Here is a 20,453-nt window from a genome sequence, read left to right on the forward strand (position 1 = left end):
CCTAAGTACTCCATAAATATTTTCTGAATGAAGAGCAATGGTTCAACTAGAAAACTAAAATGAATTTTGTGTGACCAGAGTTTAGAGGGATTTTCCAAAAGCCCTGCTAAAAACCCAAAATCTCAGTCTCTGGTGGGACCACAAAATATATAAGATAGGACCTTAGGTACAGTGACAAACTTTGGTGCTGACTCTGCCTCCTTCAGGTAGCCTATGCACACTGACTATAGTGTCTGAGAGAAAAAGACCCTGTCCCCAGCTTTCCTGATTTTCCAAGCTGGGACTCCCAAACTTCAGAATGTAAGTTTTGTTGGCTCTTTATATTCTTAAATCTAGGCACTGACTAGATGGGTGGGCGGGATGCAGGAACTCAAGACCCATGCCCAGAAGTGTAAAGAAACCACAGGATTCTCGCTGCCCTGATCTCAGTCCATAAGTGACCAATTTTTGGCATTCTAAGACTACACTGGGATGGCATGTAGTGCTAAGAGATGCCTCTAGGTGGCGCGACGCCACTAATATACCTTATAATTTATGAAGGCGGACATGGAATTCAGCTACACACTGGTTTCTCCAGAATCAAGAAAGATAAGGGAGTTTGGACTCATGGCAGGTCACACCCAGCATCCCTAAAAGAAACTGTTTCCATATCAGGTCTGACCAGACAAATAAGACAAGCAAGTATCATGGATGGATACTCCAATGGCTTTATTAACTCATTCTTTCTGGGGATGGCAGGACGTTATAGCTGGAGAGATGAAAAGGAAGCCAGGAAGCTGTGGTCTCAATATGGGTCATTGAAGGGGTACAGAGGGTGACCTGCATCTCTTGGGACCCTCTTCCCATCCACCTGGAAAGAGAGACAGATGACTCCATTAGTAGGAGCTGACATTCCAAAGACCCAGGACATCTTTTCCCAAGAATCTTACTCAACAGCCTTACCTGTGTACAGCACTATGACAGATGGCAGTGACTTAGGCTAGGGCCTCAGAGAATGCCACAGTACCAAGAGCATTCCAGCACCAAACCCACAGCCTGGTACGTGGCTGACCCTGCCCCTAAGAGTTTGCAGTCTCAGCTGGGATAAGGAACTCTTTATTTCCCTATGTGCAACAGGGAAACCTCTAACAAGGTTGAGAATGTCCCATTTATATCATTTACTGAGTAATTGTTATGTGTCAGGAACTGGGATCTTTTTACACATAGGAAGCTGAAGGTTGGAGAAGTTAAATAACTTGTTCTAGGTTACAAGGTAACGAGATGCAGGACTGGAACTCACAGGCTACATGCCTTATCCCTCACCCAGACTACTTCCCAGAGCTCAGCAAAGAAAAAAGAGCCCATTGTGTCCAGGACAGCAATCTTACCAACAACAACATCCTGCCAAGCCTGTGGCCAGCAAGGTTGAGGTCAGACTTAGGCCAGAATCCTGCCCCAAATCTCATATTCCCTGACTCTGGTGGGTGATACACACTCACCGTAAGCATGGGCACGATGAATCGCAAATTTTTATTCAGGGCATCCAGCTGCTTCATCTCCTCCAGGCTAAAAGTGAAGTCAAACACCTGGGGATGGGAGCGGGGGGTCAGGAAAGCCAGTTTTGCGAGTGGAAGTTGGGGTTCCAGAACAATGCCTTCTTAGCCAAACAGAGTCAGGGCCAGACTGTGTCCCAGTGGACTACAGAAGACAGGACAGACACATCACCAAGTACCTGGATGTTCTGAAGGATATGGGAAGGTGTGACACTCTTGGGGATGCAGCTCACTTTCCGCTGGACCTGCCACCTGAGTGGGGGATTGAGGTATAGATGAGGAAGTGGAGTCAGTACACATAAGCACTTTCTTTTTTTTTTTGGTCCTCCATGCAGCCTTCTCTGAGCTCCTGGAACCCCTGAGCCTCACTGGAATAGGGAACATGCCTCAGAGTGGCCTCTCCCCAGATGACACGGCAGGATTCTCAGCCTCATCCAGGCATTTGGATAAGGAACCCCTCAACCCTTGCCTCCCAACCCAGAAGCCTTCTCCCTAACCTGACTGTCTTTCCCCAAGATTGCGTACCTGAGCAAGATCTGAGCTGGAGAGCGGCCATGCTTTTCAGCCAGTGCCAGGACCACTGGCTCCTCAAGCAGGACAGGCTCAGCAGGATCACGCCAAGCACGATCAGAGGAGCCCAGAGGGCTATAAGCAGTCACCTCCAGGCCGCGTGCTTGGCAGTGGGCAATCAGCTCATTCTGAGCCAGGTATGGGTGGCATTCCACCTGAGCCAAGAAACAACCTATCATCATGAGGTGGCCATAGCCAGCTTGCTGGTCCCACCCAGACATGCACATCCTGACCAACCCTGCATCGCTGACCCCCCGCTTCCCCTCAACCTGCTTTTCTCACTCTCTAGACAGTTTTCCACTATTTCATTCTCTTCCCACACTTCAATGCCCTTCCTTAAGCAGAGGATTTCTGCACCACACTTCTGACAACTTTCTAGCCGTCTCTCTGAAGTAGACCTATCATCTGCTCACTCATGCTCATTTACATACACACACACACACACACACACACACACACACACTGCCCCCAAACCAACTGATCTTTGCTGTGTTCACCTGCAGGACAGCTGGGCGCACAGAGGCCACACTGAGCACATCATCGATCTGCCGACTGCTGAAGTTGGACAGGCCCAGTGCCCGCACCAGCCCCTTAGCCACCAGTGCCTCCAGAGCCTTCCAGGTCTCCTTGTAGTGGGTGGAGTCATAGCGTATAGTCCCATCAGCATTCTTAGGAAAGGGATTGTCTCCCCGCCTGAGTGAAAGACAGCCCCCAAGGTGTGGGCACAAACGCCAGGCTCCTGCCTACTTGCCCGTCTAGGCACGCTACATCCCATAATCCAAGCCCAGAAAGGGTAAAGGGCCAAGAATGAGAAACAAGCATGGTTTTTCACCTTTCCAGGTCATAACCCAAGTGTTAACTCTATATGGAATGCCCATCCCCCCTCTTCTTCTTCCTAGACACATTATATCTCCTCTCCTCTGGAAAGTCTTCCTTAACTCCTTTCACCTCGGGGAGTTGCATGCCCCTGCAGCCTTCTTCAAGCACAGAGCACAGAGCTGATGGTCGGCTCCTCTCACACCCTCTGTGGGAGCTTACTCTACTGCAACCCCAGGGCCTAGGACAGCAGAAGCTAGTACATTTCCCGAATGTACAAAGGCAGCAGGAGGGACCACCCATGTACACCCTAGGATACACACCATGTGAGGCTGCACCCCTTTTTTGTAGCTAAACTGTAGCAGAAAAGGCTGAGTGTTCCTCTCCTGTTCTGCTACTGTGACTTACAAAAAGTTACTAACATGACTCCGCCAACCCCTGATTCCCTGGATGAAGACTCTGGCAAGGCTCACTCAAAGGCATAAGGCCAGTGCATCAGGTACAGGTCCAAATAGTCCAGCTGGAGGTCAGCGAGTGTCTTCCGGAGGGCAGGCTCCACATCCTCAGGGTGGTGCTTCGTGTTCCACAGCTTGGAAGTCACAAACAGCTCCTCCCGAGGCACCAACTAGTACAGGGGGCAGGGTCCATAGTTAGAAGAGCCAAGGGCACCCAATCTCACCCACCCTCACCTCTGGGAGAGGAATTAGAAGGAAGCTGATGCCAGATCCCTCTCGCCAGGCCTCAGCCCCAGCCTCTGAGTTTTCTCACCCCACCCCTCTGTAGCCCCAGTCCTCACCTTGCCGGGTCCCACATTCTCCTTCAGGGCCTCCCCAATCTCAGTCTCGTTGCCGTAGATAGCAGCACAGTCAATGTGGCGGTAGCCTATACTCAAGGCATACTTAATAACTGCTTTTACCTGCCAGGTGAGAAAAGCAGAAGTTTTAGCTCTGTTGGTCTGGACCAGAAACTGCCCTCCTGAGAGTCACTGATGCGGGGAGGGGGGCAGGAATTTACCACTGCAGTCATCCATGCAGTGGAAGTGAGAAGATGGCTCTAGTCTCGGGGACCAGAAGTCTCTTCAGAGACCCCAAACCCTTTGTCCCCACCCCACTAACCTCCAAGGTTCCTTCCAAGCAATCTCAGCAGGGCCCAGCTAAAACAAACAATGTGTTCTCAGCTAGATGCTCAGAAGGTGGATGGATACATTGACAGAGGACAGAAGGCAGAAGTGTAGTCATGGAGACAGGTCCCCAGCCCTGGGGAGCTGGTTAGGGAAACATGATACACAGGTAAATAGTTCCCAGGGCAAGGCCACGTGGAGAGAGACCCTTAGGAAGCCATGTAGACCAAGAGAGCTCAGGCGAGCAGAAGAGGTGAGGGGGGAGAAAATGAAGGAAGACAGAGAAGTGAGATGGAAGCTGGGCTCAGAGTCCCCCACCAGAAGAGAAGAAAGCAGACACCAAGGAGGAGGACAGGTCAGTCAATTTGTTAAAAACCAGACTAACATGGCATTAGGAGCAGAACTAAGGGTGCCAGGCCCCTGCCACTCAAGATCCCCATTTAGGTGTAGCTCTTACAATCCAGACATATGCCCCTCACACCTGACCCTACTCCTGCTGCTCCATACCCTTCCCCATCCCCTCCATCCCTGCCCCCAATCTTGGCCCTGGCTCTGGCTGTCACCAACTGCCTTCATCTAGCTCCTGGACTCGTCCCAGTCCATGTCAGTGCCTGCCTACGGAACCAGGCTCCTAGGCAGCTGTAGGAAGGAAAGCAAAGGGAAAAAAGGTAGAGTTCATCCAGCCACACCACAAATCCCAGCCTAAATTCCAGAGAGAAGAGGCCATTCTCCTTGCCAGAGTCCCTCCCAAACTTCTCTAAACTCTGACTCAGATTCCAAGCACAAGGAACAAGCCCTGAGGAGATGTTCCACCCCAGGTGTAAGCTGAATCTCTCCCTGTGTCAATCTAGGAAAACAGGTCTCCGCTCCCAGGCTCCCTGGGCTGGAAGGGTCTACACCAGGGGTTGCTAAACTCTAGCAGTTTTCTTTTGGTTTTTTTTGGCCCTTGAGTTAAGAATGATTTTTATATTTTTAAATAGTTACATAAGTACATAATCACCTCTATTTTGCAAGTTGTCTAACAAAATCTAAATTATTAACCACCTCGTTCTTTAAGAAAAAGTTTGCTGACCTTCAGTCTAAACAGTTGACCTAGTTATTCTTTAAACCCTGATACCTGCTGTGTGCCTACCTCTGGCCTCAAGGAACCCAGCATGGAACAGGAGACATGATCACAGCACAGGGTGATAAGTGGCATATTAGGGGTCAGCATAGGGCCAGGCACAGAGGGGTCCCATGTCTTCACAGCAGTGCAGATCCAGTCAGGGAAAGGGCTCCTTCCTACACTCTAGGCCGTGCTGGGCCCCTCAACCATTCCTCTGAATCAGCTGTGGAAGCCAAGTGCTCACTGCTGGTCCCTTCTTCCCTTGTTTCTTCCCACTGCCCTCCAGGCTCATCCCACCTGAGGTGAAGTATAGTGGGGGGGGGGGGACTGCTAGAAAAAACACAGACACCCTCTCCCGAATAGTGCCTTTTCCCGAGCAGAGGAGCAAGAAGCCCCCCTCCTAATCTCCCATCCCTCACCTGGCCAGGCTCACTCTTCCAGGTGCCCAGTCCAATCAGGGGCATCTTCTGTCCAGTGTGCAGGAGGATACAGGAAGCCGCCATTGCCCCCTGAAACATAGATGGGGAAGAGAATGGTGTGGGGTCAGTGCTGCTGCTTGGGCCCACTGATCAAGACTCCTGTAAAGCAGGAAGGGGGCACAGGGGTGATAGGAGAAAAAACACAGAGTCATGTGTATATGCCTGTGAGCAGAGGCAGCTGAGACAAGGTGCCTGGAACCAAGCAAAGCCAGTAACTCCTGGACAAAAACTAACGGGACCACCAGCCTGGCTGCCCTTCCTTCCATCAGGCTAAGGCTCTGGTTAAAGAGCTCTAAAACCTAAAAACAAAAGCGAGGTGGCTTCCCAGAAGTACCCAGCCTTAACTACATGAGGTCTCAAACCAGTGTAAGACAGGCAAAGGCCTTTATGAGAAAAAGTGAGACCAGGTGACAGAACTGGCTCAGGAAAGGGTCCCTTTTCGGAGGATGAAATGAATGTTGCCAGGAGGTTGTCAGAACTACAAAGACTCAGTCCCTCTTACAGAGGTCTGATTGGCCATGCTACTAGGCCTGAGTGTGGTCTTACAAGGGAAGTATACTATTTTTTAGACCAAAAAAACAGGCTCAGAGAGGTGAAATTATTTGCCCCAAATCAACAGCTAAGTGGCAGAGCCAACGATTCAAGGAGGAGCTGATGGAAAAGGCGGGAAAAGGCAAGTAAACACAGACCTATAAAATACATGTGCATGTACACTGTGCTACAGAAAAGCAAGTGACTTCTGTAGGGCAAGAACCAGGGAATAATGACACTGGCTTTTAAGAATGAGTTGGGACAGTCCCAAGAGTCAAGGGTAAGAGTCTTTCCAGGAAGAGGAACTAGACACAGGACTTCAATGCAGCAGAAAGCAGTAAATTCAGATACATGAAAATTTCCAACTGAACGAAGCAGGTGGGTGATTGGAGCAACCCTGTTTGGAGAGATATGAAAATCAGAAGTCTCCAAATGGGGAACTTCCCTGGTGGCGCAGTGGTTAAGAATCCTCCTGTCAATGCAGGGCACAAGGTTTCGATCCCTGGCCCAGGAAGATCCCACATGCCACGGAGCAACTAAGCCCATGCACCACAACTACTAAGCCTGCACTCTAGAGCCCGCAAGCCACAACTACTGAAGCCCACATGCCTAGAGCCCATGCTCCGCAACAAGAGAAGCCACCGCAATGAGAAGCCCGCGCACCGCAAGCAAGAGTAGCCCCCGTTCGCCGCAACTAGAGAAAAGCCCGTGCGCAGCGACAAAAACCCAACTCAGCCAAAAATAAATAAATAAGTAAATAAACTTATTAAAAAAAAAAAGAATATTATGGTAGAGCAGGTAATTGGACAAGTTGTAACTATAACTAACACACCAAAATTGTCTTTCCTAATACTTCTGACTCAGGAAGAATTTTATAGTCTAGCATAACCTTATGGAGACCACCCTTTCTGCTAAAACAAAAACAGAAACAAAAACGTTCAACCTGGGCAGCAAACCACGGACCACTGAAGGCAATACTCTTCATTCCCAAACTTCCCAGGGGCACCAACCTGCCCAGGGATCAGGCAAACATGTCTGGACTTCACAGGAGGAACTAGCCTGCTAGCTGCTACCAGGGTCTGTGGCTGGTTTCCTGGGCTTGATCTTCAACTTATGACCTGTTGACCTCTCCCAGATTTACCAGAACACAAGGGATGGCTCTGAAATTACACCTGGGCTGAGAGTGTGAACAAAAACCTGGCCTCAGGGGAAAAGGAAGAAGAAACCTCATGCTTGCCTCTCCCTTTCTTTTGCTTGTGAAACTGAAAACCAAAAAGGCTAAGGCTTGAGGTGGCAGACTGGTCCCAAGGCGTGCAGGTGCCCTGTGCCTATTCAGCAGTTCCCCCCTGAAGACTGGAGTGCTCAGCCTGCCACTGAAGACTGGTCTACAGCTCCCACTGCTCAGGCCACTGAGTGGGTAGGAACAACCACTGAGTGGTCTTAAGCTGTTCTTCCACAAACTCTTAAAATGGAAATAGGTTGATGGAAAATAAACAGTTTCTAAAAAAAAAAAAAGGCTAAGGCTTGGAGGGGCAGGGATCATAGAGGTAGAAACGGCAAACACAGATCTGCAAAGAACAAGAGCTCCAAAGGACAGAACAGAAGGCAGAAGACAGATGTTTTCCTAGAGGACAGGAAGTCATCCTCTACCAGCTCCTGACTTCCTCATCTTCTGCCTGGTGCAACAGCCTTTCAGCCAGCCCTACATTAATAGGCTCTGAGCTTGTCAGCATCTGCCTAGCTGGACCTCTGGCAGAATTCAGAAACCCTCATGTTATCTTGGGAGAGGTTCTAGATGGAAAAGAGAGAAAAGCTGGGTGTGTGGGGAGAGGGGGGTGAGGGTAGTATCAGGATTCAGGTTTTATTATTCCCAGGTCAGTGCCTAGGTTCCTTCTCTCTGGGACTCAGTCTTCCTTTCTCAGAGGAGGGCTCTAGAGCTGCCTTGATACAGGAAACTTGAAAACACAGGAAGAAGAGGAAGCAGTATTCACGTGAGTGTTCCCTGGCTGGATGGGTCTTTCCTCTCTGCTCCCCATAAATATTGATGTCCCTCAGGGTTCTATCCTCAATCCCTTCTCACTCCCTAGTCAAGCTCAAGTCTTCAGTGATCACCTTAATCACTAATTCTTCCCACCCCAGTTCTATATATTCACCTCCCTCTGGACATCTCCACCTGTATTTCTTACGGGTAAGTGAGACTCAACATGTCCAAAAGTATACTTATAAAATCCAGCAACACAGCACAGATTTCAAGCTCTGGGGTGGCACAGACCCGGGCTTGAATCTCAGCTCCCCCATTCTAAAGAGTTTTTAAGCACTCTGCACAGTGCCTGACCATGTTCTTCTTTCTGTATACTCTATCTCACCAGGGACTCAAGGCCCTGGATGACAAGTGTTAAAGCAAACCAGACAACTTGTCTACAGTGTAATCCATGGGGGTCTTAAAAAAGCCATCTAATGTATTTCAGTTTGTTTGAGGCATTTCCGACTATTATCAGATTAGGGTTTCGACAGGTGATGGGAGGGGGGGAGTTTATGTTCTTCTTCTGGTTTCGAAGAAGCCAGGACGGAAAGCCACCTTAAATATGTAGCAGTGGCCGATTTGGTCTATCTGGCTGCATGAAAAAATCCTGTAAATATTTGTAAATATTACGAAAGACACTGCTCTAAACTGTAATGTAAAACCTAAGATTGCAATAACACTTCCTGGACTTCTTGATGTATGTGAAAAGAATATATACTTCCTAAATCTTTATCCAGCCCATCCCTGTCCAACTCCAGGGCCACTGCTCTAGCTGTGACCACCCCTCCCAGAACCAGGGATCTCTCTGTTTCCGGTATGTCCCTCTCCCCACAAAGCAGTCCCCAAATCTGACCATGTGATTCCCAGGATCTCTTCCAGTAGATCTCTCCTACCCTCGGGATAATGTCCAGACTCCCTGGTAATACCCTTTATAACCTGGCTCCCACCTCCCCCATCTCTCCACCTCTTCATTTCAGACTCCATATTCCAGACTTTGCAGAACCAACCACCATATTTGACTCCAGGCCTCTGCACACTTTCCTTCCCCAAGTCCCACCCTTGCCTGGCTAACCGCAGGTCACCCTTCAGCTAGCAGTTTAAATTTCTGGCTCCTCCCATGTCCTGACAGTTGTGCACATCACTGCATTTGTTTGTTCATTTTCCCTCACAAATCTTGGTACTCCTTGAGGTCAGGGCCTGTCATCTACCTAAACCTGTAGCTGCTAGAGTGCCTGCTCCCTCCCCCCACCCCACACACAGCGGCAAATGGGGGAGATCTTGTCAGCGGGAGGGGCATTTGATAAAGTCACTGCCTCCATCACCTTCTTCCTTTACTTCTTGGATAACCTGGAAAAAATCACCTCTGGAAAATAACAAAGCATTTTACCATCATCTTCGGTAAAAAAAAAAAAAAAATCCCAGTGACTCCAGAAAGTCTGATACTCGGATTGCTCTTGTATTACAGGTAAGAAAACTGAGACCTTGGGAAAAGTAACAGGACTGATCAGAATCATCAAGACTCTTCTAAGGGAGGTCCTGCAGCCCAGAGTATGGACAGGCTGAAGGGAGAGTTAATTTATACTAACCCCATCCGGTGAAGGTTCAGATTCCAGTCTCACTTTAACAGAGCACTGGGTCAACAGAAAAACATGCCCTGGCTTTCCCAAACCCAAGGCAGGTGCCTAAGCAAGCGAACCCACGCCCCTCCTGCCACTTATGAGAAGCGTCTCTGCAATTCCACATTAAAGCCGGAGTTCCTGAAAAAATCGTGTTCGTGGGTAAACAAAAGGAAGATGGCAACCAAAACTTACTGACAGTATGTGCCGGGAGCTTTAAGAGCTTTATCTCACTTAACTCTTGTTACATACAGTCCTGATGTAGGAACTGATTTTACCGCTGAGAAAACTGAGATCCAGAGAAACTGAGAACTTATCCAAGATCACTCAGCGAATAAGAGGAAGCTCAAATCAGAAACCAAGTCGGGCCGCCTCCTCAGCATTTGCTCTTCGCTCTAACCCGGGGGCGGACACATCTGTAGTGAAGGTTCGAGGCCATCTCCACTACGACAAAGATGGGGCAGCAGAAGAGAAACTCACCTCGGCACGAGCACAGGACGTTAACAGGGATGTATGGCTTTTCAGCTCAGTCCTGTGCCCTGCTAGCCACCCAATGGGCCTCAGCTTCCGGGATTGGTGGGCAGCAAGAAACTGGCCTGAGACTGGAGACAGGGACTTAAGTCTGGCGGTGATGAGGAAGCTCCTCCCAGAGGAGGGGCTGGGGCCGGGCATTCAACATCACGCGCAGTGGTGGACCCCGCCCCTGTCCCCAGAAACAAGCTGGGGAGTGGACGCCTGAGCTGGGAGGCTGCACCATCCCTTCCTCAGGATGCTGGTGGGTGGATTGGCGGAGTTTGGGCACACTCCACAACGCGAGTTTGGCGAACTCCCGGGTGAGTGAAGCCTGCGCCGACGGCCAAGTAAGCGGCCCCGGAGGCGGGGCCAGGGGGCGCCTCTGCCTGGCCCATATTGCACCGCGCGCCGCCGCGAGGCCGCTCTGGGCAACTTCTGCTCCTTCTACTGCCAGAGGGAGGAGAGCCCGGTTGCCACGTGGCGGCTTCTTCTGCAGTCGGCTCCCCCCTAAGGACTACAGGCCCCGCTCTGATCTATTCTCTTCCTTAGAGCCGGGTTGGCCAAGTTCCCTGAAAACACCTAAGCTGGTCCCATTATTTGGTCAGGCAAACTGAGGTCCAGAGAAGAGCCGCAACACAGAGGTTGACAGTAACAGGGAAGACCTTGGGACTACAGGCTTCAAGAGGTAAAAGTTAGTGCTCTCTGTATCCGGACTGTGGACCCTGGCAGCGCATTTATGTTTTATGTATATTTAGGCTTTATAAACATTAATTTATTGAGTCTTCACAACAATCCTGGAAGGGGAATGTTCTTTTTTATTTTATTTACTGCAAGCCTTTTTATTGAAGTATAGCATACTGGTAAATGGAATATTGCCTGCCATATCAGGAAACAAAGGATGTAACAATCATCAGCGATTGAAGCCGTGCAGCCACCACCGAAGGTGAGCTGGTGAGCCCTAAGGGAATTTAGGAAGGAAACAAAGAATACCTGCCATCTAGCAGCCATCAGACTGCAGCCACTCCCTAAGGTGAGCCCTGATTTCAAGATATGAAAACACTGGATACTGGCCCCAGATAGCTAAGGTGCATAGCAAAGGCATGATTTCAGTGAGCCCAGACTCTTTCTTGCATCTTCCCATGCATAGAAAAGCGCTAAATTCCTTAATTTGGGATTTCTGGTTTTCTTTAATTAACAGTAATCTTAGGGGGCTTCCCTGGTGGCGCAGTGGTTGAGAGTCTGCCTGCCAATGCAGGGTGACACGGGTTCGAGCCCTGGTCGGGGAGGATCCCACATGCAGCGGAGCAACTAAGCCCGTGAGCCACGGCTACTGAGCCTGCGCGTCTGGAGCCCGTGCTCCGCAACGGGAGAGGCCGCGACAGTGAGAGGCCCGCGCACCGCGATGAAGAGTGGCCCCCGCTCGCCGCAACTGGAGAAAGCTCTCGCACAGAAACGAAGACCCAACACAGTCAAAAATAAATTAAAAAAAAAAAAATTCTATGAGAACAAAGTTTTTTTTAAAAAAAAAAAACAGTAATCTTAACAGTAATCTCCAACTACCTGCCCTTTGTTGCAAAACTCCTATATATCCTAGCTCCCCCCTCGCCTCCTTGGAGCAGTTCTCTCAGTGTTACTTGAGATGCTGCCTTCTGGGCTTGAAGTCCTAAAAATTGCCACCAAATAAAACATAACTCTCAACTTTTAGTTTGTGAATTTTTTTTTTTTTAAATAAATAAATTTATTTATTTATTTATTTATGGCTGTGTTGGGTCTTCGTTTCTGTGCGAGGGCTTTCTCCAGTTGCGGCGAGCGGGGGCCACTCTTCATCGCGGTGCGCGGGCCTCTCACTGTTGCGGCCTCTCCCGTTGCGGAGCACGGGCTCCAGACGCGCAGGCTCAGTAGTTGTGGCTCACGGGCTTAGTTGCTCCGCGGCATGTGGGATCTTCCCAGACCAGGGCTCGAACCCGTGTCCCCTGCATTGGCAGGCAGATTCTTAACCACTGCGCCACCAGGGAAGCCCGTGAATATTTTTTTAATCGACAATACAGACAGAACAATGCACAAATCTTAAACGTACAACTCTGTGATTTTTTTTTTTCAACATAACCACCGTCCAGATGAATATACAGTGTTACCAGCAGACTTGAAGCCTCCTGTGAGGAAGGTATTCAGTTCCATTTTACAGATTGTGCAGACTCAGCAAGGTTTAACTTGCTCAGAGTCACACAGCTATTAAGTTACAATTTTGTTTTTGGTTTTTTTGGTTTTTTTCTTTGGCTGCGTTGGGTCTTCGTTGCTGCGTGCGGGCTTTCTCTAGTTGCAGCGAGCGGGGGCTACTCTTCGTTGAGGTGCACAGGCTTCTCATTGCGGTGGCTTTCCTTGCTGTGGAGCACAGGCTCTAGGCGCACGGGCTTCAGTAGTTGTGGCACACGGGCTCAGTAGTTGTGGCTCGTGGGCTCTAGAGCGCGGGCTCAGTAGTTGTGGCACACGGCCTTAGTTGCTCTGCGGCATGTGGGATCTTCCTAGACCAGGGATTGAACCCGTGTCCCCTGCATTGGCAGGCGGATTCTTAACCACTGTGCCACCAGGGAAGTCCCAAGTTACAGTTCTGAGATTTGAAATCCCGTTTGCCATTTGGGCTGAGATGTGTCTTGAATTTATGTTTTCCTTGGTGGAAGTGGGCAAGAAGTGGATTTGTCCTGGTGTAGCTCTGCCTTTTTCTCCCCTCAACTCCTCCCCAACCCATCTGTACTCCCCCAGTGCCACTCTTCCGCATCTGTTTTTACACCCAGATTACTACCCACTGTCTCCCAAGTAGGAGTGGTATCCTGATGGACTAAATGTCCGACATTTCACACCATCTATTCTCATAAAGACACTCAGATTCCAGCTTATGTGATTGTTACCGAGTCCAAGCTTGCCCTGCTCGCCGAACGACAGGCCAATGAATCGGAGGCGAGGTGTTGAGGGAAGGAATACCACTTTATTCGGAAAGCCAGCAGACGGAGAAGGTGGCAGACTAGTGTCTCTGAAAAACCGTCCTATCTGGGTCTGGATGCCAGTTTCTTTTATAGAATCAGAGAGGGAGAGGCAGTGAGGAAGTAAAGCAAAAGGGCCATCAGTCTTGAAAAACATCTGGAATGACCAACCTCCGTGAGGGGATGTGTTAGTTTCTTTTTTCTTGGAGCCATTCACAGGTGGGCATGGTTACCTGAGGCAGGCCATTATATATGATTATAATAACAAAAGCAACGAAAAGCAAAGGTTAAAGTCAATGAAACAGATCAGACATGGAGTCCGATTTAGCTCTTCCCTGTTATATGATCAGAATTTAGAATCTCTCAAGTTCATCTTAGCCCAGCAAAGACCATTATAAGCAGGTAAGGCAGGGGGTCCCCAGAGAAAGAGAACTGTTACCAGAAAAACTGGGTTCATCTCTTGGTGGGTGTCAAGCCAAAAGACACAACCAAGCCAAAGATCAGGAGAAGGGAGAATTTATTATTGAAACCTAGCAGGACCCTGTAGGATTCCCGGGTACAAAGCCTTTCTGTGTCCCCCATTTCTTGTTTGTAGGAAATAGGCTTCATTCAGCCTCCATGACCTTCTCTAAGTTCCAAAGAGCAGGTTCAAACAGTTGCTAATCAGAGAAGAGAGGGAATGCAGAAACAACAGAGGAACAATCAAGAAATACTAATGCAGCCTTGGGGCAGGGTCCTGGTTCCTCCTCAAGGAATATACATAACAATATTTTTGAGATCTTCTGCAGGAACTAAGGCCCCCACCCAGGGAGAGGATAGCAACCTCAGGCTGAGCACAAGATTCCTGGAGCACCGCCTTGTTACCTCACCACCAACCAATCAGAAGAAAGCCATACACCCTGCAGCCCTCACCCCAAATTTTGCCTATAAAAAGCTTTCCCCAAAAACCATCGGGAAGTTCGGGGTTTTTGAGCATGAGCCACCCATTCTCCTTGCTTGGTCTTGCAATAGACCTTTCTCTGCTTCAAAGTTTGATGTTTAGGTTTATTTGGCCTCAGTGTGCATGGGGTACACGAACTTTTGTTCAGTAACATTATTGCAACAAGTAAAGAGAACAACAGGGATCTTTCCCAAAGCAGATGCTCCCTGACAACAAAAATGGGAACGTTTAAGCTAAGGGCACATGCATATTCATGAAAGGGCTTGGGTGGTCGACAGAGTCCAAGCTTTAGTTGATTGAAGTCACAAAAGTCAGAAAATCTCGACATCAGCATCCCTTACGTTCTAACTGATCGGGTAGTTGAGTGATTAAGGCTAATCTTTTTTTTGTAAAACAGAACTGGGAGTCTTATCTTTGCTGTTGTTACTCCTCTGGCCTGATAACAGTTTGTTCTTGCATAATTTTGTTACCTTAAGATCACTAATTACTGAGACCTGTTCAAGGACAAGCACTGTGGCCAGGCTTAGATCACAAAATGGCTTAGGCCAAAAATGACCCTCCCACAATCCACAATCTTCTGCCCCATCTAATGGACTCCCTCCTTTTTTTTTTTTTTTTTTGAGACTGACTTCTTAAAAGGCTACAATCAGGTGGTGCCTTGCAACTGATGAACTGTTGAGTCATTTTTGTAACCCAGCCCCCTCCTTCCCCAGATCTGAGCCTTTTGCTGTTAGTTCTGGCCACTGGGATTGTTCCATGCAAGGCACAACACTAGCCTTCCAAGAGTTTTCAGAGCAGTAGTCATCAAATTGGTGGTATATTGTCTTCTAAAACAGATCGCCATGAGAACACACCATCCCTTTTACAGTCTTCCTCCTCCGTTTTAAAAAAGACAAACCTTTCAGCCAGCTCCTAGGATGCATTGCCCGCGTGTGCATTGAGGCTACTAAACAAAGGAACTTTTGGAAATAGTGATGACTCTAATGACTGGATCATAAACCCTTATGCAAGTCATTTCCAATTCTTTGTTTTGAAAACTATTGGTAAAAGCTGGTAGACCATTAAAAATAATTTTGGGTGATAGATTTTGTGATTTTTGGAGTATAACTTGGAAAGAGTTAAAACAGCTAAGTGACATTGCTTTAGAAATATTTCTATTTTCATCCACTTATTTATGTGAACAAGTTATCTCAATGCTTGTATCTATAAAAATGAAAAATAAGAATGGAATTGAGGGACTTCCCTGGTGGTGCAGTGGTTAAGAATCAGCTAGCCAATGCAGGGGACACAGGTTCAAGCCCTGGTCCTGGAAGATCCCACATGCCGCGGAGCAACTAAGCCCGTGCGCTACAACTACTGAGCCTGTGCTCTAGAGCCCCTGTGCCACAACTACTGAGCCCACGTGCCACAACTACTGAGCCCACGTGCCACAACTACTGAAGTCCGCACGCCTAAAGCCCGTGCTCCACAACAAGAGAAGCCACCGCAATGAGAAGCCTGCGCACCGCAACGAAGAGTAGCCCCCGTTCATCACAACTAGAGAAAGCCACGCACAGCAATGAAGACCCAACCCAGCCGAAAATAAATAAATCTATATAAAAAAAAAAAGAATGGAATTGATGTTGAACTCTGTTCATTCTGAAAATAAGTAATATTCATCCACAGGTACAAGAATTAAATGGAGAAAAGAAAAAAAGAACAAAGCCCCTGTCCATCTCATTTTTATGTTTAATAAGTATCAAAACTTGTACTGTATGTTACTTTGATAACTGTGTAATAATAATAGTTGTAATTTTTAGAAACATGATCACAGAACTTAAAATTATATAAATTATATGTTTTGACTGCAGAGAAGGATGATAACTTAAAATTTTCAAGCATAAGAATATGCTATATTAAGACAATATTCTCGAGGTGAGGTGGGAATATTCTTTGATGTTCTGATTTAACCTCAGTCTTGGCCTCAGCTCTGTCCCTGCATCTCCATAGTGGACACTTCACATGTCCTACTCGCCCTCTTGGAGCTGGAGTGCTGCCTAAATAAAATCTGTTATCTGAAGGGAAGATGGGGAAGACGCTTCTCTGAAAATTTCCCCAGCAGCTGGTGTTCCCTTCCACCAAAACAAGAAAAGCTTCTGCATATTCCTCAATTTTTTGTGAACACCCAGTAGGGTTTATGGAGGAAAAGTCTGCAGAAGTTCATAGGTCTTCACATAGAGGGAAACTATACTTAATGAGCCTTATCTAGATGAGGCTAGCCTGATCTAGATGATAGAATTTTTTTAAATTAATTAATTTATTTATTTTTTGGCTGCATTGGGTCTTCGTTACTGCATGTGGGCTTTCTCTAGTTGCTGCAAGCGGGGGCTACTCTTCGTTGCAGTGCGCGGGCTTTCTCATTGTGGTGGCTTCTCTTGTTGTGGAGCACGGGCTCTAGGTGCGAGAGCTCAGTAGTTGTGGCTCGTGGGCTCTAGAGCGCAGGCTCAGTAGTTGTGGCCCACTGGCTTAGTTGCTCTGCAGCATATGGGATTTCCCGGACCAGGGATCGAACCCATGTCCCCTGCATTGGCAGGTAGATTCTTAACCACTGCACCACCAGGGAAGTCCCGGCAAGCGGATTCTTAACTACTGTGCCACCAGGGAAGTCCCTAGATGATAGGATTCTTGGCCTCCAGTCTACGCCTGAAATATCCTAATGTGATGCGACTTTGGAGGTTCTCCAAGGAGAGGTGAGTGGACTGTGCATACAGGAAAAAATTCATTGTTGTGGCTAGAGGGTGGAATGTGGAAGATTGTATTTTCTGGAAAAGGTCACAGCAGTATTTCTGGTTCATCTGACAGAAAATTGATACTCCCCTTTAAGAGATAGGGTCTATTTCCCCTCTCCTTGAAACTGGGAAGGACTTGTGACTGTTCAATGAAGATAGTATGGTTAAACTGTGTGATTTCAGGCTAGTCTAACAAAGGCAATGCAATTTCCACTTGGCCATCCATTCCTCTCTTGAGACATCTACCTTTGAAACCCAGTCATCATGCTAGGAAGTATCCCAAACTAGCCAACATGGAGATCCCATATGGCAAAGTCTGTGTGCAGAGTACCTAATATTCTAGTTTATAGCCATTATCAACCAGTAGACCTGTGAGGGAACAAGAACTCATATGAGTCTAGCACCTAGCTTTCATGTCATCTAGTTGAAGCTCCAGATATCACGGATGAAAGACAAACTATCACTGCTGTGCCTTATCTAAATTCATGACTCACAGAACTTCTGAGCATGATAAATGGTCATTTCACATGGCTTAGTTATGGGATAATTTGTGACTCAGTTGAAGTAACAAGGATAAACTCCTTTAGAAGCTTAATGCAGAAACTTAGTGTGTAGAAATTTTTTTCAGCTTTGTTGAAATATAATTGGCATACAACATTGTGAATAATATGTTTATTTGTTACACTTATATACAGTGGACCCTTGAACAACAAGGTTTATACGTGGATTTTCTTCAGTAAATGCATACTACAGTACGACACAATCCAAGATTGATTGAATCCGTAGATGCAGAATCACAGACAGGGAGGGCCAATTGTGAAGTTATAAGCATATTTTTGACTGCACGAGGGTCAGTGCCCTAACCCCTGTATTGGTTGAGGATCAACTGTATTTCAAAATGATTACCATCACAGCATTAGCTAACACCTCTGTCCTGTTATATAATTACCATTTCTTTCTTTGTGGTGAGAACATTTAAGATCTATTCTTTTAGCCACCTTCAAGTATATAATACAGTATTATTTGCTGTAACCACCATGATGTACATTAGATCCCTAGAACTTGTTACTCTTACAACTAGATATTTGTACCCTTTGACCAATGTCTTCTCATTTCCCCCACACCCCAGACCCCTGGTAACCACTCCTTTGCCCTCTCTTTCTCTGAACTTGGCTTTTTAAGATTCCACATGTAAGTGATATCATACCATACTGTATTTGTCTTCCTCTGCAGACAGTGTTATTTCACTTAACGTAATGCCCTCAAGGTCCATCCATGTTGCAAATTGCAGGATTTTCTTCTTTCTTCATGGCTGGATAATAAAGTCCAGATATCATGGATGAAAGACAAACTATCACTGCTGTGCCTTATCTAAATTCATGACTCACAGAACTTTTGATATGTGGATAATATCTGGATAATAAAGTGATATCTGGATAATAAAGTGTGTGTGTGATATGATATTATCCAGATATCCATGATATCTGGATAATAAAGTGTGTGTGTGTGTGTATCTTTATCCAGTCATTTGCTGATGGCACGTGTTTTTCCATGTCTTGGCTATTGTGAATGGTGCTGCAATGAACATGAAGATGCAGATATCTCTGCAAATGAATTGACAGCAATGTATAAAACTTCTCACATTTATGTATTAAGTGTTTAATTTAGTATAAGTAAATAGTACATTCAGTCAATTGAAAATTTCATTGTAAAAAAAGTTTTTCTTAAAATATTTTTTTTTAAAGAGTTTTTTGATGTGGACCATTTTTAAAGTCTTTATTGGATTTGTTACAATATTGCTTCTGTTTTATGTTTTGGTTTTTTGGCCGTGAGCCATGGGGATCTTAGCTCCCTGACCAGGGATCGAACCCGTACCACCTACATTGGAAGGTGAAGTCTTAACCACTGGACCACCATGGAGGTCCCTTAAAATATTTATTTTATTTATTATTTTTTTAAAATTAATTAATTAATTAATTAATTAATTAATTAATTTTTGGCTGCGTTGGGTCTTCGTTGCTACGTGCGGGCTTTCTCTAGTTGTGGCAAGCAGGGGCTTCTCTTTGTTGCGGTGCGCGGGCTTCTCATTGCGGTGGCTTCTCTTGCTGCACTTGTTGTGGAGCACCGGCTCTAGGCGCGCGGGCTTCAGTAGTTGTGGCCTGCAGACTCAGTAGTTGTGGTGCATGGGCTTGGCTGCTCCGCGGCATGTGGGATCTTCCCGGACCAGGGCTCGAACCCATGTCCCCTGCCTTGGCAGGCAGATTCTTAACCACTGTGCCACCAGGGAAGTCCTATTTTATTTATTTATTTAAAAAAATTTTTATTTTATTATTTATTTATTTATTTTTTGGTTGTGTTGGGTCTTCGTTGATGTGTGCGGCTTTCTCTAGTAGTGGCGAGTGGGGGCTACTCTTCGTTGCAGTGCGTGGGCTTCTCATTGAGGTGGCTTCTCTTGCTGTGGAACACGGGCTCTAAGCACGTGGGCTTCAGTAGTTGTGGAACGCAGGCTCAGTAGTTGTGGCACGCAGGCTCAGTAGTTGTGGCTCACGGGCTCTAGAGCGCAGACTCAGTAGTTGTGGCGCACGGGCTTAGTTGCTCCGTGGCATGTGGAATCTTCCTGGACCAGGGCTCGAACCCGTGTCCCCTGCATTGGCAGGCAGATTCTTAACCACTGTGCCACCAGGGAAGCCCCACATTCTGTCTGTTGAGTGTGTTTCTCCCAGGGTCTGTCCTAGGACAGCAGCTCACACTCATCATGGAGCGGACACAAATTTTAGAAATATTTAGGAGTAAAATTGGCAGCACTCAGTGATCCACTAGATGTAGGAGATTTAAAAAAAAAAAAAAACATAGAGAACAGACTTGTAGTTGCCAAGGTGGGGCGGGGGGGAGGGAGAGAGATGGACTGGGAGTTCGGGGTTGGTAGATGCAAACTATTACATGTATAATGGATAAACTACAAGGTCCTAATGCATAGCACAGGGAACTATATTCAACATCCTGTGATAAACCATAATGGAAAAGAATATAAAAAAGAAATGTCTCTGTGTATAACTGAGTCACTTTGCTGTACAGCAGAGATTGGCACACCATTGTAAATCAACTATACTTCGATTAAAAAAAACAAAAACACTGGAATGACTCTTAGGTTTCCAGCTTGAGTACATGTGAGGATGGTGAATGGTTTCCTAAGCACACCATTTTTTCTCTCACCTTGGGTCTTTGCATATGCTGTTCCTACCTAGGACACGCTTTCCTTCAAATATCCTCTACTCCCAAAACATCTTTACTGAGAAGCCTTCCCTACTGGCTCAGACTGAGTTAGGTACTCCTCTTCTGTATTCCCAAAGCCTCTAGTACTGACCCGTAGATAAGTTAAGACTCTGTGTTGCTCTTAACAGAAAACCTAATTTAAGCTGGCTTTGACAATAGAGGAAATTTATGGACTCACATAAACAGGCT

At 47.0% G+C, this 20,453-nt stretch overlaps 2 protein-coding genes across 4 annotated transcripts in view; one reads left to right on the forward strand and one right to left on the reverse strand.

Moving 5' to 3' along the window:
* Positions 1 to 684: 684 nt before the first annotated feature.
* Positions 685 to 10,453, reverse strand: AKR1A1 (aldo-keto reductase family 1 member A1). Its single transcript, XM_061184293.1, has 9 exons — positions 10,273 to 10,453; positions 5,563 to 5,652; positions 3,715 to 3,834; positions 3,392 to 3,543; positions 2,600 to 2,795; positions 2,058 to 2,257; positions 1,712 to 1,784; positions 1,479 to 1,565; positions 685 to 850 (listed from the first exon to the last, which is right to left on the reverse strand). Exons 2-9 carry the CDS (start codon positions 5,644 to 5,646, stop codon positions 785 to 787), a joined length of 978 nt encoding a protein of 325 aa, XP_061040276.1. The 5' UTR covers positions 5,647 to 5,652; positions 10,273 to 10,453; the 3' UTR covers positions 685 to 784.
* A 61-nt stretch (positions 10,454 to 10,514) lies between these two features.
* The window catches only part of PRDX1 (peroxiredoxin 1), a 48,308-nt gene continuing 38,369 nt past the window's right edge, over positions 10,515 to 20,453 (forward strand). The window contains exon 1 of one of the 3 annotated variants that reach the window (XM_061184296.1): positions 10,515 to 10,625. In XM_061184296.1, the coding sequence (XP_061040279.1) occupies positions 10,562 to 10,625 (64 nt within the window). In that variant the 5' untranslated portion in view covers positions 10,515 to 10,561. Of the gene's footprint in view, positions 10,626 to 10,753; positions 10,991 to 11,201; positions 11,336 to 20,453 lie in introns of those variants that run through there. The other 2 variants (XM_061184300.1, XM_061184299.1) reach the window with 2 other exon arrangements.

The sequence above is a fragment of the Eubalaena glacialis genome, chromosome 3 (assembly GCF_028564815.1).
Source record: "Eubalaena glacialis isolate mEubGla1 chromosome 3, mEubGla1.1.hap2.+ XY, whole genome shotgun sequence".
NCBI lineage: Eukaryota > Metazoa > Chordata > Mammalia > Artiodactyla > Balaenidae > Eubalaena > Eubalaena glacialis.